Here is a 26,656-nt window from a genome sequence, read left to right as displayed (position 1 = left end):
CTTCAGCAGAAGCTCAAACCAGCTCAAAGACTCAGGTGAGCAGGATTTGCAGGACTCACCATGAGTTCTTCCACATGAACGTATTTCCAGCTGTCAGAACACAAAAGAAAACAGGTGAGGAAATTCCTGAGGAACAAACAGGGAGGAAAACACTGGACGGCAATTACCACCACTGACAGGGCAACAGTCTGTTAGAGAGTGGAGGTGCCTGTTAGTCTTTAAATTCTACTGAGTGAATGAGCTGATGACAAACAGCCAGAGCCCAGGAAAACTGGAGATCAAGCCAGCCACCCGAGAGGAAAGAGAGAGGGAAGGAGACACAGAGAGGAAGCAGAGGAAGGAAAGAAGGAGAACAAACCTGACCTGCCAGGACCATCACGAGTTTCTACCTGCTCTGAAAAGGTGGTGCAAAAATACCCCAGCAGTGTTGTTTCAAACAGTCCAGCTTAAATTACAAAACTTAAAACTAATCTTAGACTAAACTCTGAAATAATTCTGACACATTATTTATTAAACACAGTCAACTCTGTGAGGGCACTGATGAGCCTACACTTACATAGATAATATATCACAAACATAGAGACAAGCTGAAGCTTTGGGTTATTAAACTTACGCTTTTTAAGCATGGCAACACTTTTTTATTGTTCTTTATTCAAATGACATTTAATACATGTCAGTCTGCTGATGAGCCTTGTGTCAGCACTGAGGTGGAAGCTGTGGGCTGTAAAGAGGATTTTTCACAGTGGACAGTTTCATGTCACATGACTGACTTCCTCTTAAAAACAAAAGTGAACTTTCCTTGTGTACTTTCAGCTGGAAAGAAACTGCTGAGTGTTTGTTTCTTTGTTCAGTCAGCAGCAGATTTAAAGGACTTTGTGTTTGTTTGAGCTTTTTACAGGAGGATGAAGACGTTGCTGGTGATCCTGCTCCTCATAAATGGTAAGAAACTGAATGCAGATCAATCTGCACTCACACCACAGTTTAAGGCCGATAATCTCACTGTGTGGTGTTTATGTGATGATTTTAATTCATTGCTACAAAATACAAATGCAATGATGTGTGCTCTGTGAGAGTCGAGAGAAGCTTCTGTTCAAGACAGAAGCAACAGAGAAGTAAGAGCGACTTTACATTTACAGAGTAAAGATTCATGTTTTATGCTTTATTACATTTGACTAAGACTGTACTTGAGAAATTACATATTTTTGCATTTAAGAAAATGTTTTCTTTAAAACTCGTAAACATGCAAATACAATAATGGGTTTAGTTGGGTTTTAATTCAACTTTAAAATCCTGAAAGTTCCAAAACAGAAAGCAGTTATTCTGAAACACCTGAGATTCTTCACCTTTGAAGATTTATTATTTATCATTAATCAGACAAAAGCATTTTACAATAATTGACAGATGACTAAGTTTCAAAAATTACAAATGGCTGCAGTTTTAGATGAGTGGTGTACTGAGTGTCCTCTCTGTTAGGCTGCATCAAAAACCACACAGGGTGACCCCTCGGAATAAAGAGCTTATGAATCCAGAAATATTTGCTTCATCTATCTCCCAAAAAATCTAAAACCCAAGTCCAACATAACAGGTATTATAAGTATTAAGGTGACTGGAACGTCGCCCATGGACCATATGGTACAAAAACCTTACAACACACTTTCAGGATTGTAGGATTGTGGTGCTTTGTGGATGGTTGTGGTCAGGGCGGAGCTGCCAACAGATAGTGTGTCACGTTTAACTCTTTATGTCATGACCCTGTACCTTACAGTTATTGACTTATTTTGTTACGTGAAACCTCTCAGTGTTGAGTGAAATAAGGAGCAGCAGAGGATTGGACCTAAGACTAATATCATTTTTATGCATGTTTAAAAAACAATATTTTTAAAAAATTGTGTATGTACAAGAATATCTGAGGTGTATTTGTAGTTGTTTAAAGATTCATATTTAGTTTCTTTTTTATAAAACGTCTCTTTTTGCATTGTTGCCTCGGGGCAAGATTATGCAGTTAACTACACGTTATCTGTTAGCAGTGGTCATGGTGAAAGTAGCCATTCATTTTACCTCAGTCCTTCAATCTGCCCCTTCTTACTTGTATTCCTCACTTGTCCCCAGCTGGTGCAGCAGCCTGCTGTGACTGTGGGGCCTGGTTAGTAAGTGAGTGAGGGGGAGGGGCCAGTTGCACTAAGAGCTTTGATTGGACAATCCAGTGTCAGTAATGAAAATAAACAAATGGGCTGCTTTTCGTTCTTGTAGGGCCGGCTGTGTAGCAGCCACCAGTAAAATGCATGGTGTACCAGATTATCAGTCCATCCCTGATTCCAGTAAAAACGTTAGTTTGCATGGTGGTAACTTTGTGGTGGAAAACACCTCTGCGTGCACGATAAGCAAACTGGAGTGGGTCCATCAGGGGGTCAGTTGCTCTTACGATGTGCTGTTTTATGATCTTCTCCATGGCCTTCATCACCAGGGAGCTGAGGGCCACAGGACGAAGATCATTCAGAGACTTTGGGTAGTTTCTTTTGGGGATGGGGGTGACTGTGGAGTGTTTCCACAGCTGGGGACGGTGTGACTGTCAACTGAGTGTTGAAATGGAGTCTGGAACACACTTCCTAGTTGCCCTGCACAGTGCCTCAGAACTCGACTGCTGATGTTGACCCTCTCCCTGGTCGTCCTGAGGGCTCTCACCACGTCCTCAGTCCTGAAGGTGAGTGCAGAGCTGCCAGGTTCGAGTGAGGATCTGGACTCCTCAAGCTGGGCCATGTTGTCCGTCTCACACCAGGGGCCTGTTCTTCGTACCTCGCTAAGTAAGTTAGCTGGATTAGATTGTTGACGATTTTGCGTGATCCTGGATCGTTCGGTTCCCCGAAGCTCATCCGGGACTTGCTGTCATAGCAACAGAGCCGTAAGCGTAAACCTGCTCGGGAGCAGGCTTACTTTATGTAAACAAGATTAGATCGCGGCCACGCAGGTATGTCCGCTTCATTTATACGAAAGCAACAGCGATATTTTTCCACTGTTTCACCATAAATAAATAACATCAATGTAACTAAAGATAATGCAGCACTTGATCCTTTTATTGATGTCACACAGATACATACAGGTCATTTCCTAAAAAAGGGAAATGTACTATTAACATTCTATTACATGTATGTGATTATTACAGATGTAATTCATATTTCAGAGTAGTAATTGCAAATTACTTCGTGTAATCAAGATGAGAGACCACGGCTATAAAAGCGAAGGTGGATTTGGGAAGCCTGTCGCAGCCATGTCCTGTCCGTATACGTGAGCCACCCATTGCGGAAGGTGCAAGATTGATAAGGAGAGTCCTCAGAATTCAGCGTATATTGCGGGACAGACAGGATCCTTTAGCTCAGCGCGACAGTGTGCTCATTGAGAGATATCGACATTCCCGTGAGGGTATTATTTACTTAACCAACTTGTTGACGAGGGGGTGCAGGACCACCACCTGTCTTTTTTTCCTCTGCCCTTTTCTTGGTTGCTGTTATGAACAAACTAACAGAGTATTACAGGCCAGTATTACCTTGCCAAGAGACTAAAAGCAATCTAAGAGATAAATATTACCATTCTGTAGAATACTCCTGTATTCCACTTTTACTTGTTCCCATGTTCTTGTTGGTCCTGTTGTGGCTCTAATGTGAAAGGGGATATAATATAACATATTATAATATAATATAATGCCATATGATATTGGACAATATAGTGTCATATGATAGATCTACCCTACCGCCTACTGGTGTTGGCCAGAGGGGCCGATGGCGCGATATGGCAGCCTGGCTACAACCGTAGCTGCCTCCACCAGTGTGTGAATGTGGGAGTGAATGAATAGTGGTATCGTAAAGCGCTTTGGGTGCCTTGGAAAGCGCTATATGAACCCAATCCATTATTATTATTATTATTATTATTAAATTACCTACGAGTTTGATTTGTCAGCAACTTTCTGCCAGCCCTCTCTCCTTGCTTCTGCAGCCTTTGCAGTGTTCTCTTGCGTTTTAATTAAACTCTGAAACTCCTGAAATCCCTCACTCATGAGTTCTTGCTCTGCTGCCGGAAAATACCGGGCACGCCCCTTCGACATTTTCGCCGACCAATCAGCGGGTTGCCGATCAATGTTTCTACTATCGATGCGTAGCCCCTTTTACGACACCCAGTGATGTCACATTACTGCGTCCAGCTGTACTAATCGTCAACAGCAGGCGTGTTCGGGGAACTGGATTAGCGAGCTCACGGTTAGCGCGATGGTTTGGTCTTGGATGTAGTAAGCGACGTACGAAGAACAGGCCCCTGGTGTAGAAAGCATTGAGGTTGTCAGGGAGGGAGGAGGGGTTGCTGCTCTCTTCCTGGGGGTGGTGACTGCAGTATTCACAGAGGCCATGGTTTGAGGCCCTGCCAGGCTGAGCGGAGGTCCCCTGTGGTGAATTTTTTTCCAGCTGTGTTTTTGTACTCCAGTTTAGCAGTTTTTATGGCCCTGTTGACGTCCTTTTTATCCAGAGCAGAGCCGGTGAAGAAAATCCTCCTTGTAGTGTGAGGATACTTTCCGCTGTCCACTCTATGATGTCTTTGGTGGCCTTTTTAATCCTCTTGATGACTTGAGTGTAAGCAGGGGCCAGCAGGATGGTGTGGTGGTCTGCTGAGCTGAGAGGAGGGAGGGGTAGGGCTTTAAATGCATCTGGTACAGAGCCATAGCTTTTATCCAGAGTCTTCCCCTCACGTGTGCTGCATGTAACATACTGTTGGTATCCTATAAGATAAGATAAGATAAGATAAGATAAGATAAGATAAGATAAGATAAGATAAGATAACCTTTATTAGTCCCACATGTGGGAAATTTGTTTTGTCACAGCAGAAAGTGGACAGTGCAAAAGTTATATAGCAAAAATTAGAGAACACTGGAATACAATAAGAATAATATACTGTGCACAACTGTACAGAATAGAAAAGAATAAACTAAAATACTATATACAATAGAATAAAATAAAATATACAATGGGATAAAAATAGAATACAAATGCTTTATACAACTAAGTAAAAATACAACTTTGCACATGTGTGGGTTTGTGTGGTAAATGGTAAATGGCCTGTATTTGTATAGCGCTTTACTAGTCCCTAAGGACCCCAAAGCGCTTTACACATTCAGTTAAAGTCTTTGTTGTGGAGTCTGACATCAGTGGGGAGGAAAGACCTGTGAAATCTCTCCGTCCCACACTGTGGGTGCTGCAGCCACTGAAGGAGCTGCTCAGTGCTGTCAGAGTCTCCTGCATGAGGTGGGAGATGTTGTCCAACAGGGATGACTGCTTAGCCACCATTCTCCTGTCACTCATCACCTCCACTGGGTCCAGAGGGCATCCTAGAACTGAGCTGGCCCTGCGGATCAGCCTGTTCAGTCTCTTCCTGTCCCGGCAGAGATGCTGCCGCCCCAGCAGACCAGACTTTAAGTGACTTGTCAGGGGAACAGTGGTTTAAATCTCCCAGGATGAACTTGGGAGAGTCCGGTGATAATTGTTCCAGTTTGTACAGATTGTTGGTGAAGTACTCTGTGGCTTTAGCTGCATCAGCTCTGGGGTTGATGTAAACCAAGATGATGAAAAGCTGTGGGAATTCTCGGGTGAGGTAGTAGAGGCGCAGGGAAACAGCCAGAAGCTTGATGTCTGTGGTGTACAGTTTCTCCCTCACAGTGACTGTAGAGGACCAGCTGTTGTTTAAATACAGACACACGCCGCCGCCTGTCCAGACGAAGAAGTGGTGAAAAGCCATCAATGTTCAGGCTGCAGCCGCAGCTAGATGAGGGAGTCACTGGTGTAGGTGAGCCTTGGGGTCATGTCGAGTGTCGGAAACAAAATCACAAAAATTAGGAAAAAGAAAATAATACAAATATACTGAGTAGACGGTGAAAAACAACAACGAAAACAGCATTAAAGTTAGAAAAAGAACGCAAAACTGCTCAGCTGACTGGCCGGTCGACGGCAAGAGCAGTGACCCAAAACCGAGACAGTCTGACCTCCCTAACTAACTCAAAACAGGAGAAAACTGGTGATCAAAAGAAACAGCAGCTCACCTCTACCCACTCCAATCCTCATCTCTTTCCGTACTTTTTATTTAGACTTTTTGTTTAGACTATTTAGACTATTCGGGTCTCCCTTAAAGCCTTATTTAAGGCACATGCTGTGGCTAACTCCTCTGTGATTTCCATTCACCTCCCATGGCCGGCCATCCTTTAACTGCTCAGCCATTGCTGGATCTGCCCTATTGGACTTCATTTTTATCCGACCTTTCCAGTTGTGTACTCGCCGCTTCGGACCTGGATTGGAACCTCTGAGACTCCTAAGCAAGCTGAGACGCGCCTCTGTCAGGGATGACGTGGCTAAGAGCCGGATGGCATTGTTTAACTCAAGATCGCTGGCGAATAAAACCTTCATCCTAAATGATCTTTTCCTCACCCTGCAGCTGGATGTTTTGCTCCTGACCAAACCTTGGATTCACCCCGGTGAACTTTTCTCCTTCTCTGAACTCCTTCCCCCTGACTGTTTTTTTTCCCAGCTCACCGAGACTTCCAGGGAAGGTTGGAGGCCAAGCCACAGTTTTCAAAAATAAACTTAAACTTCAGCGACCGCCTACTCCTACTTTCTCTTGCGTCGAGGCTCAATTATTTGACCTGACTGGCCCCCCTGTGACTCTCTGTGCTGTGATTTATCAGCCACCCAAATACAATAAGTCTTTTATTTCCGGATTTGCAGATTTCCCAGCTTCTCTTTTTTAAAATTATAACCGTGTTCATATTTCTGGTGATTTTAATATACATATCTGCTGCAAGAGGGACTCCTTTATGGAGGACCACAAGAGTCGTGCGCATTGAAATAAAGTATTCTGTGTTTAAATAATGAATTGTAGAATAAATTCTGCATTTGTAAATTCATTTTTGAATTCCACTTTAATAAACTGATTTTCAAAATGCTTTTTAAAATGGTGATTCCACTCCTCATATCAAAATCCATTTCCCGTTCCTGTTTGCTCAGGGATTAACATTTGGATTAGCTACTTCATTTTAAAAATCCTGCTGCAATGCAAATTAGCCACACCGTGGGATGTAAGGAGCTCTCTGATTGGTTGGACGAATGACTGTAGAAAGTCACTGGGTTGGACAGACACAGGCTGCCAGCCTGGATTTTTCTTCTCATAGCTTCGCCCTGCTAAGAAGTGTGTGTGCTTGTGCAAAGGCCATTCAGCCTCAGGATTTACACTCGGCTCGACACGGAAATGTGAAGAATGAAGGGACCCTGCAGCGAAACAGAGAGCTCAACCTTTGACTGTGTGCCTGTTTATGCAGTCTGACCACCTGTTGAAGGTAACATGGCTAACGCTAGCATCACCGCACGTAGCCCCGTTATTTTAAGGTCATCTTAGTTTATGAAAGTTTTACGTCGCAGCTGTACGAGCTAGCTATGTGTTTTGTAAGCTGCTGTGCTCTTCACAAATAAAGCTGGAAGCAGCTCAGACTGTTAGAACCAGCACTGAGGCCTGTTGCACTTATAGTGTTAGAGCAACGGCTGCAGCCCACAGCCTTTAAACTAGCGATTAAAATGCTGACAGTAAACTCGTCAGTCCAGATGTTACCACATTACTTTATGATACTTACAGTTAAAACAACTGAGACAGGCTGATTAAAATAACAGCTGTCAGTTCTCTCATTCTGTCACGGCTGGGGCGGCAGTCGTGTGGAGGAAAAAGGAGACAGGAGGATCCAATAGCAGACAATGGCGGAGGTGCAAGTGGGTTTTATTTACAGTGCACAAAACCAAGGTGTGGGCAGAACCGAACATAAACCTAAACTGTGAAAACTAATGCAAAATGGAGGACATGAAGCGAGGAGCAGAGAGACACGAAGAAACATGGAACAGTGCAGACTACACGGGAGGTTCACAGAGAAACACAGACTACGCCACAAGAACTACACTCAACAAAAATATAAACGCAACACCTTTGTTACTGCTCCCATTCCCCATGGGATGGACGTAGAGACCTAAAATTCATTCCAGATACACAATATAACCATCCCTCCCAAACAGTGGTCACAAATCAGTCCAAATGTGTGGTAGTGGGCACATCTGCTATATTGAGATAATCCATCCCACCTCACAGGTGTGCCACATCAGGATGCTGATCTGACATCATGAGTAGTGCACAGGTGTACCTCAGACTGCCCACAACAAAAGGCCACCCTGGAATGTGCAGTTTTTTGCGCTATTGGGGGTCTGGGGACCCAGAACCGGTCAGTATCTGGTGTGACCACCATTTGCCTCATGCAGTGCAACACATCGTCGCATGGAGTCTATCAGATTGTCAATTGTGGCCTGTGGAATGTTGGTCCACTCCACTTCAATGGCTGTGCGAGGTTGTTGGATATTCGTGGGAACTGGTACACGCTGTCGTATACGCCGGTCAAGCACATCCCGAACATGCTCAATGGGTGACATGTCCGGTGAGTATGCTGGCCATGCAAGAACTGGGACATTCTCAGCTGCCATCTGCCCTGAACAATGTGAACCATGATTCATCCGTGAAGCGCACACCTCTCCAACGTGCCAGACGCCATCGAATGTGAGCATTTGCCCACACAAGTCTGTTACGGCGACGAGCTGGAGTCAGGTCAAGACCCCGATGAGGACGACGGGCATGCAGTTGAGCGTCCCTGAGACGGTTTCTGACAGTTTGTGCAGAAATTGTTTGGTTGTGCAAACCAATTGTTCCAGCAGCTGTCTGGGTGGCTGGTCTCAGACGATCTTGGAGGTGAACCTGCTGGATGTGGAGGTCCTGGGCTGGTGTGGTTACACGAGGTCTGCGGTTGTGAGGCCGGTTGGATGTGCTGCCATATTCTCTGAAACGCCTGTGGAGACGGCTTATGGTTGAGAAATGAACATTCAATGTACGGGCGACAGATCTGGTTGACATTCCTGCTGTCAGCATGCCAATTGCACGCTCCCTCATTGCTTGTGGCATCTGTGGCATTTTGCTGTGAGACAAAACTGCACATTCCAGGGTAGCCTTTTGTTGTGGGCAGTCTGAGGTACACCTGTGCACTACTCATGATGTCAGATCAGCATCCTGATGTGGCACACCTGTGAGGTGGGATGGATTATCTCAATATAGCAGATGTGCCCACTACCACACATTTGGACTGATTTGTGACCACTGTTTGGGAGGGATGGTTATATTGTGTATCTGGAATGAATTTTAGGTCTCTACGTCCATCCCATGGGGAATGGGAGCAGTAACAAAGGTGTTGCGTTTATATTTTTGTTGAGTGTATAAATACACACACCAGGTAATCAGACATGGCACACAGGAGGGGACACAGCTGGAACTAATGGGCATAACGAGAGGCAGACCTACAAAATAAAACCGGAAACACCCAGACTGTTTTGCAACAAAAACACAGGGACCTGAACGGAGCACAGAGGGGAGACACAGGTAGGGATAATAAACACGACAACCAACCCAAAGAATTAATACAGAATCAGAATAAACACCAAACACAAGATGAACCCAAAAAGAAACACAAAACGCTGGGTCAACGACCCAGGATCATGACACATTCCTTATAGGAAGATCACACTACTGTTTTCAGTTCATTTAATATGTGAGTGCACAGATTCATTCTCAACTGGACATAAATCATGATCAAAGGATTCATCATTTATGATGAATAAAGAATTCACCAAATCCCAGCCTCTAAAACAGTGTGCTGAATCTTAGCATTGAATGTCCAGTATATTCTAATCAGTGCAATTTAAAGCAGGGGTCCCCAATCCCAGTCCATGAGGGCCGGTGTCCCTGCAGGTTTTAGATGTGTCCTTGATCCATCACAGCTGATTTAAATGGATAAATTACCTTCTCAACGGCTGTATCCCAATTCAGGGTCTGCAGCCTTAAAGTACGCAGCCTCAAAGTACGCAGCCTCAACGATCCTCAAGGGCCGCGTACTTATAGACCGCTAAGGCCGGAAGTGCGAGGCTTGTGAAATGGGACGGTCTAGCCTCCGTTGCGCTGCCCAGGTTGCCTAGCAACCATGATACTAACAGCTGGAAACGTGTCATACAGCTTTGTGTGACAGAAATGAAGGAGAAAATCTTTTGTTCATTTGTTTTTGTTTCTACATGAGCTTTGATCATTCTCTGTAAGATTAAGCTCAGCTATTGAACGGCGTATATTTTAAAGCAAAGGCTTTAAAACCAAGTTAGTACAAACGTCACTAATGTCACATAACTTTGCCGACATGTGGCCAACAGTAATGTTTTAATGTTCTTCGTTATTAAACATTTGCACATAAATAAGTGACATAATATTCAGTACTTAAAGTTTACTCTTCGGGCGCCCCTCATCCGCATTTCAGGGCCGCATTTCGAGCAGCCTTTGAATTGGGACAGCCTTCGGCGCGCCGCTGTGACGTAATCGGCCTTGAAATGCGTACTTTAAGGCTGCAGACCCTGAATTGGGATACAGTCAACATCAGTCTTGTAGTTCTCCAGAGGCCTGGTAATGAACTAATCATGTGATTCAGCTGTGTTGACCCAGGGTGATATCTAAAACCTGCAGGGACACCGGCCCTCGTGGACTGGGATTGGGGACCCCTGATTTAAACATTCACTGCACCTACAGTATCTACACTTGTGAGGTGCTACAACGTGCTGGTCCTGCAGGGACCAAACGTCTCCTGAAAACCATCCATAGAAAAGAATCTTTGACTGTCTGAGCTCATTGTCATATTCTCCACACTGCTGTATGGAGCTGTATTCAGCTTTCAGGGCACGCTTATATCACATTCATGTTTTGGGGCGTGAGCGAGTGTGATGGAGCGAGCCGCTCAGACGTGAGAACACAGCGGCCATTTTGGGAAAAAGTGTCTTTTATTGAGCCAGAAATGCACAAATATCCAACAGTAAGTGACACGGGGCCTCAGAGAGGTCAGCTGATCAGAACTGAACTCAAACAACTTCACTCCAAACTAACTGCTCAACACAATCAAAGTGAGCCGACCCACAAGAAACAAAGAGGACTTAACTATGTTTGTTGGGCAGCTTAGATAATGTCACTTCAGAAAACAATATAGCCCACATGGTTTTCACTGCCCTATGCATAGCCAAGAAAACTGTCCTCATGAACTGGAAAAATAAAAACAATCTTAATTCTAACCAATATAGAAATTATCTATTAGATTACATTAGTCTTGATACAGCCTCGGCCACCACATCAGATCAGTTGCTCTGGGCTCCTTTGATCGGCTCCATCACCTAGTGGGGGTGGGGGGTCATAGTTTGGTCCCGCCTTCAATGTTGTGATTGGTGTGGGGGCAGGGACAGGCTTAGGGCGTCGGGGGGTTCCCCGGAGGCATCTTCCTTGGGGGGCTCAACCCGGGGTAGCGGTCATGTCCGGTTGGGGGCTCTTTTCTGACTATTTCCTCGTGGCTACGTGCAGCGGGGCTAGGGGAGGGTCTGTGATGATGGACGTGGGTTACTGACCTGGTAGCCTGTCTGCCCCTGGGTGGGTCCGGGATGGGGGTGAGGGTCTGGGGGCACTCCATCTCTGGGCCGGGGCCCTGGCTGGGCCTCGGGGCCTTGGGTCCTGGTTTATGTGTTGCCGGGGTTGTGGGCGGGTGGGTGCACGGGAGCCCATCCCTGGCGCAGGGTGCCGTCGGTGTGTCGAGTCGCCTGTGGGGCTCTTCAACCGGTGGGGGAGATTGTTACACCTTGCAGGAGCTTTCCTCCCCTCAGGAACTCTCTGCAGGAGGGGGAGATACAGGAGAGGTGGAGGAAGATCTCAGCCTGGGCGTCTATTGTCTCATGTAGTCTGGAAGACGAGTGGATGGTGGGGTGGGTGCAGTTTTCTCTGTGGTGGGGCTGGGTGGACTGTCCCGGGCTCCGTGGGGCAGGGGGGCGCTGCTGCGCTGGGCCCCGGTCTGGATGGGCCTGGGCCCCCTTTTCCCTGGCTGGTCGCGGAGTGTGGGAGTGCCTACTGGGGTCAGCGGGGGAGCTGGCCCCAGGGAGGGGTCACTGCCCCTCCCTTCCTTCCCTCCCCATCTCCAGCTGCCTCCCTCCTCCCGCTCCACCACAACCACCCACACATGCAGGGCCTTGGAGTAGGGGTATGTCACCAGGATGCAGAGGAGGCTACCCCCCCCCCCCCCCCCCCTCTGTCCCCTTCTGGCTGCCTCTGCCTCAATTTTATCCCACAACTTAGACATTCACATTACTCACACCCTCATTACACATACATATAGGATCTTGGGGGTGGGCACAATACACGGAGTCCAAGTTACCATCAGGGTGTACACCTCACCCCTGGCATCGTTGCCCACCTCTCAATTTTAAATACATGTAGACATTGAGGGCCAACAGGAGGGACTATGCGCTTACCTGCTGCTCTCTGGCAGGTAGCTCCATGCCCTCCTGGGTTTTAATTGCACCTTAGAACACACATGCGTCAACACTACTATGAGCGGGTGGAGGGAGGTTTGGAGTCTTCTCTCACCCCCGTTCTCTGCGGCCTGCTGGAGCGGGGGGGGGGGGCTAGGAGGAGTTGGCCGTCCGGCTGCGGTCTGGGGTGTGGGGCCTCCCTGCTGCTGCGGAGTCGGGGCGGTCTGCCTCTCCCCACCGTAGGGAAAAGGGTAACACCACCTGGGTCTGGGTGCAGTTCCCCCCTCCAGGGGCAAGGGTACCTAGACCCGGTTGGTAGAGTACGCTTGGGGAGTGTGATCGCGTATACAGCGTCTCTTTATGTCTGTCTCCACGTCGGTTGAGTGTGAAGTGCACATGAGAGCATGAGGGTGGGAATGGATGTTTGTATCTGTGTGTGCCTGTATGTTTGTGTCTATATGTCAGGTTGGGTATCAAACGCCACCTCTCTGGGGACACCTCAGGCCCTCCAAGGTTTGGAGGCCTATCTCCACCCACCACCACTTCCCCTGCCGGTGGCGGACTCCCTCAGGTGTCGGTGCGTTGGTGGTTCTTTGTATCTGGGGGTGGGCGTCCGGGTACACACCGGCTCACTCCTTGGCGGCCGCTTATTGGGGCTCGCTCGGGCCATTTCGGAGGTGGGGTGCCCCCAGCCTCTCGGCCTGGGGCTCGGTCACTCAGGCGCGGCTGGCTGCCGGCGGAGCCCACGGGCGCATCACTGCAACTCCCCCTGGCTTCTGCTCCGCGGCTGCTGAATGACCCCTCATCTGGGACTCTCCTCAGCTCTTACTGGAACAGTGGCGCAGCTGCCCCTCTGTGGGTCTTCCTTGGTCTCTTGTGTTCTGGGGGCCTCTGGATGTCTGGAGTTTTGATCTCCTCCATACCCGCTTGATACCATAAAGGACAGGGCTGTGGCTCCCCACACTCCCTAGCAGATCATTACATGGAGAAACCTTTGGAATGCAAGCATGCACACAGGTGTACACATGGGTATTCACAGACGCGGACTAAAGCTTTCTTGGCTGCTGCCTCAAAGCACACTGTGCGCTGTCTATCTTGTGTGCTGAACAATATCGTCTATTATTTAGTAACTATTGATATCTATGACTAGCTAGTTTATTGTGATGGTGCTTTTTTTTCTCTATTATTATGTTGCTCTTTGTTGTTTGCTGTCTCCTCTGTTTGTTTGTTTTTTTTCTCCATACAGGTGACCCAGGAGTTTTTTTTGTTGTTTGTTTTATTTTTTATTTTTTCTTCTCTCTTCCCCCCCTTCTCACCGTCTCTTCTCCCCTTTGGTTTTCTTTCTTTCTCTCCCCCTCTTTCTTTCATTCTTTCCCCCTGTCCTATAAAAAAAAAAAAAAAAAAAAAAAAAAAAAAAAAATGACAAAGGATGAACTGAAGCTCCGCCATCACGTGATGTCACATGCTGCTGTTTCTGATGTCACTTAAAAAAAAAAAAAAAAAAAATACTGGCTGATCAGAGCAGTGTGAGACATGAGGGCAACACAAATACCAACAATCATCCAACAATAGCGGTGTAACAAAACTTGTTCTTTGTGACAAGATAAACACACCTTTACAATATTGTCCACAGAAATGTACAAGCAGGAACATTTTAACTGCTGGAGCCATCTATTAAACTTCTTTATACATAAGCCATTTCTGTGACACTTACACTTATAACAGCAGGACCTGGTTATCTCACCCGTGCCTGCACTGATATTATAACTGAGTACTCATGATGAACTCAGTGATTCAGGGTTTTCCCACACACGGAGCTCAGTTACAAACCTGAATGAGGTTGTTGACATGGCACAACAGGCCATCTTCAAGAAGCTTTAAAAAACAAAAACAATGAGTTTCAATATGTTTGATTGTTTTTTGGCTTTTTTCAACACGTAAATGCTAAAATCATCATCATCATCATCATTTATTTATTTATATAGCACTTTAAAAACACACCTGGTAGACCAAAGTGCTGTACAATACTAATATGCACACAGTGTTGGGAAGGTTATTTTTAAAATGTATTCCATTACAGAATACAGAATGCATGCCCCAAAATGTATTCTGGAACGTATTCTGAATACTTTGGATTACTTAATATATTATCATGCTTTTACAACTACATGAATGTCCTATTGCTGTGATTTATTACTGTTACTGAAGGTCCGCGGCTCCGAACCATAGTAAAGGGACCTCTGGCTAATATGTCGGGTTCGTGTCGGGCTCAAACTAGCTTTACTTTGTTGTGTGGGTCAACTTTGCTTGCGAGAGACAGAGAGAGGTGTTGAAAGGCTGCTCCAATGGAACTTGTTGTTTTTGGAGGAAAACACGAACACAGCGTACAGTCGAGTCTTAATAGCTTACTTACAACTGGGCTCGTCAGGCTCTCTTCTTGGCTGCAGTAGTTATTATTATATTTACATGCTTCCAGCTCCCGTTTCTGCTCGATGACAGCTCTACTTTTCCTTTTTCTCCCTCCTCGCGCTCACAGACACATAACGGGTATGGCAGTCCATTCTCCCTGCAGCACGGACTACACTGCCCATGATGCTACATTCTTTAGAGCTATGCCTGTAACATTCTGCCTGTTAGCTTAGCACAACAACAACAGAAAGGCCTCTCTCACCCAGGAAACACGCAGAGAGAGAGTGTCACCCTGTAACCATGGCAACCATAACGCCGCCACCTGGAACAACAGAACGTAGCTGTCAAACAAAACCCAAACAGTCCTGACCCGCCACAATATGAAACAGGAAAGTACCGCAGTGTAATCCATTTATTTCAACAAAGTAACTGTATTCTAAATACCACCTTTTTAAACGGTAACTGTAACGGAATACAGTTACTCATATTTTGTATTTTAAATACGTAACGGCGGTACATGTATTCAGTTACTCCCCAACACTGTATGCACATAGTAATAAAATCAGACATAGCAATAAAATAAAATAAAAAAAAGAAAGAAATGAATGAATGAATAATAAAAAAAAAATAATAATAATATCAGTTACCCACAGAATTAAAAGCGGGGGAATAAAAATAGCTTTTTAATAAAGACTTGCACTGATGTAGCCTGTCTAATATGGAGAGGAAGGTTATTCCAAAACATCCAAAGCGCAGAAACAGAGAAAATCAACACTTGAATATTTATTAAACCTTTACAATTAAAAAAAAGAACTTAAAAAAGAGAAGAATAGAAATATCCTTTACTGTCCCTCACTGGGTGAGTGTTCCAGCAGCACAGTGACAGGTGTAGGTGGTCTGGCCTGACACTGTGATTGCTGTGTTCTCTGTGTTTTGTTATGCGAATGATGAGACGAGTTGACTCTCGCTTTGCCAGCTGAGGCAGGTTTATCCTCTCAAAACTGTTCAAATAAAAACAAATTCAGTGCAGCAACTTCATATGACTGGACGTCTGCATGCACACCTCTCCCCAGCAGGGCCTCTAGCCGACTGAGGTGTGACATCACAACAAACCTCATTATAAATCAAGCTGCTAAAATAATGAAATATACATATAAACATATATAACAAATTAAAATGCACTGCATCGTGACCATATAGTAACAGTGTGAGACAAAATGCACAAGTGGAACAAATAGGGATGGGTATCGTTTAGGTTTTATCCGAATCGGTACTTTTGAAACGGTGGCGGTGCTCAAACCGGTGCTTAAAGAATGGAGAACACAAAATTGGTCCAAAAACCTCTCATGTTCAGCGTTTTTTTTGTAAAAAGATAACAATGTTAGCCTTTTCTGCAGCTATGGGGCATATATGGCATCACTCTTGGCTGGAAGCAGTGCTTAAACAATGGAAAAAACACAAACTTTATCCAAAAACCTCTCATGTTTAACTGTTTTCCACTTTTTCTTTGGTCATTTTAGCCTTTTTGGCCAGGGTGAAGGGAGTATCTGCCATCAAACAAGAAGACAGCCGCATGTAGCTATGATGATGTTTGCTAGTTCACCTTACTGCATTGATGTAATAACGTGGTTAGCCTACTCAACGTAAATTACACGCGAACAACATTAAGCTACTCACGCAGAGAAGAACGGCTGCTGCTGCCATCATCATCCTCATCATTTCTGCTACACTGGCAGGGCTAGGGGCCAGGACTCTCCTCTTCGGGTTTTTGGGGGATGTTGCTAACTCCGGGTCCGATAACAGGCAACCCACCCGCAGTAGATGTGCTCAGTGTGAGGTCTCGCAGCAAGCTATCAAATACGGCGCATTTCTCGGCTTTTAAAAAAAACGCTATGCGTCGCCAGGTGTTTCATCGGATTTGAGGTGTTACCTCCTTTGACAGTATCACAGTATCAGCTTAAAGCACTTGTTGCAGGCTGCTGAGTTTGCATATTTTGCTGTGAAGTACAGCCAGACTTTTGACCGCTTCGCCTTGGACATTTTTAATCTGTAGCTCTGCTCTAAAAGAACGTACGTACCTGGGCCCGCCTACTATCCTCGGAAACGTAAAATGATTGGCTAGAAGTGTATCACAGCTCAGGAAAAAAAAGCACCGAAATAAAGCACCGAAATGTGCGCTGCTTTTCGGTCTGGTTACTACCGTTTATGTCAGAACTGGTGCCATCATGGCACCGGACACCGGTACCCATCCCTAGGAACAAACAATATTTGAATGACTTCAATTGCTTTAACTGTGTTTAATCGCTCTGTAACCGGAACAGGAAGTGACTCTGTGGGACGTCAAAGGTCACACAAAGAAAATAAAAGCTCCCAAAATATAAATACAGAAAATAAATATATATACATATGCATGTCCATAAACAAGACTGACAAATGAAAATAACACCACAGGATGGATCTTTGGTGAAATACAAATGGTCTTTTTAATACACCTGTTACACATGCATGGAGCATGCAGATTCACAAAAAAGTAAAGAATCTAAAAATAAAAAATAAGAAGTGAGAGACTGTACAGAAAGTAAAGGAAAGAAAAACACAAATATCTACCTGGTGTATCTTTACTTCAAAGTGACTCATGGAGTCTCTGTCTGTGTGTCCTCAGTTTCCCAGCATGCCTCAGCTGTGGAGCTGTATGAGGGGGACTCGTTCATCCTGCCCTGTCAGTATAACACTTTCGCTCTGACTGACCCCACAGTGGTGTGGAGTCGCTCCGACCTCAGTCCTCCAACCGTCCACCAGCGTCAGCTTCAAGGAGACGAACTGAAAGATCAAAACCAGCGTTACAGCGGCCGAACATCCATGAAGACTGACGCTCTGGAAACTGGAGAGCTCAGCCTGAACCTGACCAACCTCCAACTGTCTGACAGCGCCACCTACACCTGCTCCGTCACAGACCTTAGATATGGCTACATGAAACTGGGCGATGTACAGGTGCAGGTCAAAGGTCAGCAACAAACACTCGGATCACTCGGTTTTATCATTCAGATAAAACTTTATTATTTTACTGCTGAAAACACATGTTGACTACAAGTATCTTGGCTTGAGGTATATTCAGTAAAATATATCATTACATTCAGTCAGAGGTCAAAGGTCATGTTGTTCTTTGTGTTTCTCCACAGAACGGTTCCCATCTTGGGCCAAAGCTCTCCTGGTTCTCCTGATTCTTCTTGTGGTTTCTGGAGGTCTTTTATTTCATTTCTGTCACTATTTCATGTCAGGTGAGTGTCTCCTCCTACACTACCCATAATGCCGATGGTTAGCAGGTGTCCTCTGGTGGCTCCTTGACTGTGGCTCACACAAACTTGTTCCAGAAGCTGAAAGAGTTGAGAGTTACAAACAGCTGATACAGAGAGCTGAAGAGAAACTTCCAGGTTTGTTCCAGAAGTCAGAAAACCTCCTTCAGACTCAGTTATTGATCAGTGAAACAGCTCCACAACATGACTTTACTAAACAGTGTGTGTGCTTCACTGCATTGATCTGACACAGAGGCTGTATGTGTACAAGCTGTTCTTCTTCTGTGGTGGTAAACAGCAGGCTGACATGGGCTGTATCCCAATTCAGGGTCTGCAGCCTTAAAGTACGCAGCCTCAACGATCCTCAAGGGCCGCGTACTCAAAGACCGCTAAGGCCAGAAGTGCGAGGCTTGTAAAATGGGACGGTCTAGCCTCCGTTGTGCTGCCCAGGTTGCCTAGCAACCATGATACTAACAGCTGGAAACGTTTCATACAGCTTTGTTTGACAGAAATGAAGGAGAAAATCTTTTGTTCATTTGTTTGTTTCTTTCTACATGAGCTTTGATCATTCTCTGTAAGATTAAGCTCAGCTATTGAACGGCGTATATTTTAAAGCAAAGGCTTTAAAACCAAGTTAGTACAAACGTCACTAATGTCACATAACTTTGCCGACATGTGGCCAACAGTAATGTTTTAATGTTCTTCGTTATTAAACATTTGCACATAAATAAGTGACATAATATTCAGTACTTAAAGCTTACTCTTCGGGCGCCCCTCATCCGCCGTTTTTTTTTTTTTCCCGGCAAAATTATCCACACCCATCGCCGCGCTATGCATTCTGGGATATGTTGGGCCACGAAGTCTACACCGCCACATCCTTGAAGTTCAGGGAAATGAAGGATAAATTTGAGGGCCGCATTTCGAGCAGCCTTTGAATTGGGACAGCCTTCGTCACGTCAATGTGACGTAATCGGCCTTAAAATGTGGCCTTTAAGGCTGCAGACCCTGAATTGGGATACAGCCATGGAAACATGTGCTGACAGTAAATGTTCCTCCTTTTGTATCAGTCATTGATCCCCCTGTTTCTCAGGTTTTAATGGTCGAGTAGAAGAATTATTATGTATCAATTATGTATGAATTTAAAAAAAAACTGGAGGTCATCAAGGTTGTTGACTTTAAGACATGCTGGTAGTTTAACTCTTATCTTTTCTCATAGATTAATAAAGCTGGGTTTCATCTGCAACCCAGCTGTTGATGAGGTCTGCCCCGAGTTCCTGAAGGCTGCGGGAGTATGGGGTGTCTGGCCCATTGTTACGGGCCATTCGATCCCTATACAACCGTTGTAAGAGCTTGGTTCGGTTCGCATTGCCGGCAATAAGTCGGATTCGTTCCCGGTGCGTGATGGGCTCCGCCAGGGCTGCCCTTTGTCTCCGGTTCTGTTCATAATTTTTATGGACAGGATTTCTAGGCGCAGCCAAGTGGCGGAGGGCTTTCGCTTTGGTGGCCTCAGAATCTCATCTCTGATTTTTGCAGATGATGTGGTTCTGTTGGCTTCATCAGGTGAGGGCCTCCAGCTCGCACTGGAACGGTTCGCAGCCGAGTGTGAAGAAGCGGGAATGAGGATCAGCACCTCCAAATCTGAGGCCATGGTTCTCAGCCGGAAAAGGGTGGAGTGCCTACTCCGGGTCGGGGATGAGTTCCTGCCCCAAGTGGAGGAGTTCAAGTATCTCGGGGTCTTGTTCGCGAGTGATGGGAGAAGGGAGCCGGAGATCGACAGACGGATTGGGGCTGCAGCTGCAGTAATGCGGACGCTGCACCGGTCCGTCGTGGTGAAGAGGGACCTGAGTGAAGCGAAGCTCTCAATTTACCGGTCGATCTACGTCCCTACCCTCACCTATGGCCACAAGCTGTGGGTAGTGACCGAAAGAACGAGATCGCGGATACAAGCGGCGGAAATGAGCTTCCTCCGAAGGGTGGCTGGCCTCTCCCTTAGAGATAGGGTGAGAAGTTCGGCCATCCGGGAGGGGCTCAGAGTAGAGCAGCTGCTGCTCCACATCGAAAGGAGCCAGCTGAGGTGGTTCGGGCATCTGACAAGGATGTCTCCTGGGCGCCTCCTGGGTGAGGTGTTCCGGGCATGTCCCAACGGGAGGAGGCCCCGGGGCAGACCCAGGACACGCTGGAGAGATTATATCTCTCGGCTGGCCTGGGAACGCCTTGGTGTTCCCCCGGATAAGCTGGAGGAGGTGGCTGGGGAGAGGGGGGTCTGGGCCTCTTTGCTTAGGCTGCTGCCCGCGTGACCCGGCCTCGGATAAAGCGGATGAAGATGGATGGATGGGTTTCATCTGCATATCAGTGAAAATGTTTACATTGTTTTCTTATATTATAAGAGAAAGATTTATAATTTGAATAGAACTGGTCCCAGTACAGAACCTTTTGGAACTCCATGACTAACGTTTGTAACTGAGGAAGAATCCTCATGAATCTATGAGATGGATATGACAGAAACCACAGCAGCAGCATAATTACTTTACTGTCAATGCTTTCTGGTGTATCAAATGCAGCACTGAGGCGCAGTACAGAGGTAGGTTTACTGTAAGGAGGCCATCAGATGATTATTAAAAAATGTTACTACAGCTCATGTTGTGCTTTGTTGTCCTCTCAGTCCCCTGGGTGGAGGTGGATTCAGGGGTGGAGTCTGTCCAGCTGATCTGCGAAACCACAGTTTGTCTGCCTAAAGATGCTAAAGTGGAGTGGAAGGATGCAAACAACAGGAAGGTCCACGTGTATGAGAACGGCTCTGACCGACCTGAAGAACAGGACGATAAATACAACGGTCTAACGAAGATGAAGAGAAACTTACTGGAACCTGGAGACATCAGTCTGACCCTGAAATACCCCACAGACGGAGACAACTCCACCTACACCTGCACCGTCTACAGCAGGGAGGGAAACATCCTGATGAAGAAACAAGTGGAGCTGAAAGTCAGAGGTCAGTGCTGTAGATACAGGTCAAATGTCAGAGGTCGGTGTTGTGGATACAGCTGACATACTCATGATGGCGGTTCAGTCTCAGTGGCTCCATCCAATAATGTTACAGTGTTAGCATGTCTGATGTTTGTGGCTGTTTTGGTTTTTATTTGATTTCCAGCCAAAACATTTGGGTTTGGGAGGAAAAGTGTTCTAGCTCTAATGTACAGCTGTCATATTAGAAATAGAAGCAGCTCTGATTTTAGTGCTCAAAGAAATCTATGAAATTATGAATTCACACTTGAACAGTTTTCTGCAGCGTTCCTCTCGGCCTTATTTGCAGCTCCACTCTTGATTTTGCTCTAATAATTATTTCTCTCCATGAGCTGTTTCTCTGCCTGAAGGAGGCGCCACTCCATCGCTTCATTTAGTGCAGAACAAGAGTCACATGATGCTGCTCTGTGAACACCAATCACACTTTGTACAGCTCATGTTGTGTTTGTTGTCCTTTCAGTGTGTCAGGTGGAGGAAGGGGCGGAGTCTGTGCTTTGTCCTCGCCTGAATGGTCACGGTGCTGTTACGCGATACTACAGCTCCGACTCAAAGGATGACCTGCACGTTAGATACCTGGACGGAGAAGACAGCGGTATTGTGGTCGTTGGAATAAATCGACCAAAAGCTAAAAATGCCATAAACAAAAATCTTGTGAAAATGATGTTTGAAGCTGTGGAGGACATCAAGAAGAATAAAAAAGTGCGCAGTGTAATTTTATGTAGTTTGGTTCCTGGTATATTTTGTGCAGGTGCAGATCTGAAGGAGAGGGCCAAGATGCACCAGAGCGAAGTGGGACCATTTGTATCCAAAGCACGAGCCCTTATTACAGAGCTAGGAAACCTGCCAGTACCAACAATTGCTGCAATTGATGGTGCTGCCTTAGGAGGAGGCTTGGAAATGGCCCTTGCTTGTGACATCAGAATTTCCTCCAATACTGCCAAAATGGGACTAGTTGAGACTAAACTTGCAATTATTCCTGGAGCAGGTGGTACACAACGTCTCCCTAGGGTGATTGGCGTCTCTCTTGCCAAGGAGCTCATCTTTGCTGCACGAGTGGTTGATGGAACACAGGCGCAACAAATGGGTCTTGTCAGTCATTCTGTGGAGCAGAATAACAGTGGAGATGCTGCCTACTTGAGGGCTCTGGAGCTTGCACGGGAGATTAACCCCCAGGGCCCAATTGCAATAAGGATGGCAAAGTTGGCAATTAACCAGGGGATAGAGGTGGATTTATCTACAGGTCTGGCAATAGAAGAGGCTTGTTATTCCCAGGTGATACCAACCAAAGACCGTTTGGAAGGCTTGTCTGCTTTCAAGGAGAAGAGGCAGCCTCAGTACAAAGGGGAATGAAGTCATCGTTCCAGAATCGATCAGTTCTGCCTTCAGCTCTGCTGCTGTTCCACTGCTTCCAACATAAATTATGGGTCAGACTAAACTCATCAACACATTAGCCCTTACATCATAGTTGACAGCTGGACCTTAGGGGTCGTTGTGGCTGGTGTTTCAGGCTAAAGCACTTTCTGACTTTGTTAATTCTATTCACGTTTATTTATATAGTGACAATTTATGACAGCAGTCACCACAAGGCGCTTTAAATTGTAAAGTAAAGAATTTACAACTAATCACATTAAGATTTGGAGAAACAAAGCAAACTAACCCAGCTAAGTTAAATGTGTCCTGCTTATGGGGCGCCGTTTGTAAAGTGAAACATGCTGAAATTAACGGCAACATTTTTCCACATTTAGCTCAAAACCTTACAAAAACATATTTTTTCGAGTAATTTTTTACAACATTTAGTAAAATATTTGTAACTTTTCATCAAATGTTAAATATTAAATCTAAATATTAAATCTAAATGTTAAATATTAAATCTAAATATTATATTTAAATCTAAATGTTAAATCTAAATATTATATTTAAATCTAAATCTAAATGTTAAATCTAAATGCTAAATGTTAAATCTAAATATTATATTTAAATCTAAATCTAAATGTCAAATCTAAATGCTAAATGTTAAATGTTAAACCTAAATGTTTAGGCTAATATGCAAATTTATTGTACGAATCAACGGAAATACCAAAATAAAAGCTTCGGAGTTCTTATAGGACAACCACAGAGATGAGTCCATTATCAGAGGCGATTAGATCATTCGTAACCTTCAGCAGTGGTCAGTATGCACTCCAGATCCTGACCTCATCTACCACAACTACTCTTCCAAAATAAGAGGAAAGTTGGAGATTGCTCTACAATGAGCTAAGGCAACTGAATCAACTAAAGGCATTTTAGTATTTTTATTGAGCTTCAGTATTTATATCTTCAGTGACGGTGATTCTGATGGTGGTGATGGCCGTACTCTTCAAACAGTTTGGTCTGTTTTGGTGTCACCATAGTCTTAGTCTTCAAAAATAATCTAAGAACAGAGAGTTTGGTACAAAAATTTATTTCCATTTGAAACCCTAAAATATTTCATAACATCTTTCCAAAAACATCCATGTTTGCAAGATTGAAAGATTAAAATGAGCTAAAATACAAGGATAAAAACGTGTGACATGACCATCTGGACCAACAACCACACACGGCTGAAAAACTGTGTGGCTGTGTGGCAGCTGAATAGCCATGCCTAATGAAGTGACTAGTGGGTTGATATACACTGAGCTGTAAAATATAAAAGTTAAATAATCTGCCCCCGCTAAAAAATAAAAAATAAAAGCAAATATGATACAAATAAAAGCAAATATATATTAAACCCAATGAGTTAATGCAATAGTTAAGTTAAACCCCTTACATAAAAGATGCACTTGGAATCACAAACTTGATTGTTTTTTAAAATCCATTGCAGTGGCGTAGAGAGGCCAGACTACAAACATTGTCAAATATTCACAAATATTCAAATATTTACAGAAATGACTGTGAAAAGCTGATGAACACGAGAGCTTTCTGTGTGTGTTATTGTACTGGTGGGCAATAAATAGTTGTATTTACAGCGATGCTTGAAGAATTGCAGTGTTTTTCTTAGAAAAAAGGTGAAAATATCTGGAACCCTCTGTCTCATCAGTAATTTCAGCCACTGATTAGATTGTTTTAACACATTTTTTGTTTTCTTTTTACCCAGAAAAAATCATCACTACAAGATGAGGGGTGGCATCAAACTGTTGATAAAAATTAGACCTTTCATATTATGTAACTTTTGATCACCCACCCATCCCACGTGACCCTTGATAGTTTACTGGAAATGCAACTTTTCTTCTGTAAATCATCACATAAAAACCTGAACATCCAGGATACCAAACAAACCCTGAATTCATCAAGCTAATGTTACTAATATCTGTGTTTTACAGACCATCTCAGGACTGAAATTCTAGTATTTAGACGATTACTTAAAACAAATATATATGTGTCTCTGTATGTTTCACTGATACAGTTTATGAATAGAGCTTTCTGCTTTCATCTCGAGCCTTTCATCGATATAAGGCAACTTATGGCTTCAAGAAATACCACATGACACAGTGATGACCAAAACGCCACAATTCAGAGTTTAAAATGTGGAGTCCCAATCCAGTGGGAGATATTACTGTGACTATGTCTGTGTTTTATACTCTCCATGGGTCAAACAACAATATATCAGTCCTGCTTTTTGCCACTTCTCAGCACCACTTTTCCTGGTCAGTCAGCAACAGAACGGTTTGGAAACAAATCAGTTTTCCAGAAGTAATGAAATGTTTTTCTTCAACTAACAGCAGCAGCACTATACTTGATCCACTTATGTATTTGGGTTTAATAAACAAAACTAATGACTGGATATGTGTTTGCCTTGCGAGCACAGTTTTAGTTTAGGAGTCAAATGTAATCATTTAGTTCTTAAAAATATGAAAATAAAGTGATTGAGTTATAAGCAGAGTGTCCTGGGACAAAAGAAACTGATTGTTACAATTATTATGGTACTACTTTATCTTAAAGGCGGTTTAAATACCATCTCAGCAATAAGGTCCAATTGGAGACGAGAGAGGGTGTCATTGTAATCCTCAACCAGAAGAGGATATGAAACAAGCGCAAGTATAAAAATATGAATTACTATTACGATTTACATATAGACATTATACATGTTCTATATGGACATTAATAACAACATAAACAACACAAACTATACAATAATACTTTGACAGATGAATCAGCATCAACAAGCTGTCAGTAATAACACCTCATTGCATTACATCCATAACAGCCAATCTCAACATAATCAACATAACATGATGTTTAATTCCTTTCAACTTTGATCCTTAATCGTTGCTCATGTTTTACTATTTCTGTGTTTACATTAGATGTGAATTTTTATGGACGTCCCCCAAAATTTGGAAGATGCATTATTTTCTATGTTATATTTCTACTGTGAAGGAAGTTCAACACAGCCCAGCTTCCTTTGAGGTAGTTGGCTCGACAAAACCTAAAACCTCATATAGCGATAACCGATATCAGGGCAGCTATCAGTTATTATCAGTGTTAAGCCTTGAGTTCTCCTTCAGGCTAATTAAAAACGGGTGTTTAATGATCTCTACGAGTGCTGGCTACTCAAGCCAGAGACATTACATTAAATTCTATAAAGAACATAAAATTTAATTTATTATTCATTTAATTCATTGTAACTACATAAGACCCAGCAGCAGCAAATAGGCACACCGAAGCCCGGTGATTTGCTGGGGGGGAAAGTAAAATAAAAAATCACGATCACTTTCCTGAATAAAAAGGATTCCATGACATTGCTCTGGAAAATAAACTTTGTGGATCTTGAACATGTGGCTTGTACATGTACATTAAACCCACACTTTTATTGAATATATTGTTTGCATTCGTGCTGTACTCGTAAAATGACTCAGAGCAAAGGTGTCTAAATAATTTAAAAGCTTTCTTAAATGCATTTTTTCAGACTACCTTTAAGATTACCATAAAGACCATAAAACCACAAATACAGACGTGACTTTGGGGCCATTTGGTCACGACAGCATAGATGTACTGTTGACTTGGAGCTCATGTACAGACCAGTCAATGCAGAAATATCAGAATTCACAGAAACAGAAACGATACCAGTTCTTTCAATAGACCTACTTCATTTTATTACACACAAAGACAGAGGTTATACACAAATAAACAGTTGCAAAATCAAAATGGCAAAATATAACAGATCTAAAGACTGATCTGGATTACTCAGAAAGAAAAGAACAAAGAAAATCAAAGACACAACGATGATTTAACGTCCACATTTCATGTCCGCTTCACTTCTCTACTCTAAGCCCACATGGCATATAAACAAAAGTGATGCACTTACTTCCTAGAACTACTTTCTCTACTGACACCATTTTCTACATCTGGGTACGGTTTTAGATTTAATATGTAATAACTTGCTCTATAACATGTTAATTAAATGAACCTTTAATTAATATACCAAAAACAAAACAGAAAAAACACACATCAAAATTATTAATACAACATTTTATCAACGTCGCTTTAAAATTG

The 26,656-nt window shown here is 44.1% G+C and overlaps 1 protein-coding gene across 2 annotated transcripts in view; it reads left to right on the top strand.

Moving 5' to 3' along the window:
* LOC146634213 (uncharacterized) overlaps nucleotides 1-26,656 on the top strand; it is a 132,391-nt gene that overhangs the window by 44,158 nt on the left and 61,577 nt on the right. The window contains exons 4-6 of one of the 2 annotated variants that reach the window (XM_085375300.1): nucleotides 18,014-18,112; nucleotides 20,790-21,116; nucleotides 21,609-22,498. In XM_085375300.1, coding sequence (XP_085231426.1) covers nucleotides 18,014-18,112; nucleotides 20,790-21,116; nucleotides 21,609-22,498 — 1,316 coding nt within the window. Of the gene's footprint in view, nucleotides 1-18,013; nucleotides 18,113-20,789; nucleotides 21,117-21,608; nucleotides 22,499-26,656 lie in introns of those variants that run through there. The other variant, XM_085375237.1, reaches the window with a different exon arrangement.

This window comes from Diplotaxodon limnothrissa, linkage group LG3, assembly GCF_057381915.1.
Source record: "Diplotaxodon limnothrissa isolate DT_005_m linkage group LG3, D_limnothrissa_male_GT1.1, whole genome shotgun sequence".
Lineage (NCBI taxonomy): Eukaryota > Metazoa > Chordata > Actinopteri > Cichliformes > Cichlidae > Diplotaxodon > Diplotaxodon limnothrissa.
The sequence above is the reverse complement of the archived record's forward strand: the minus strand, read 5'-3'. Positions and strand labels throughout refer to the sequence as shown.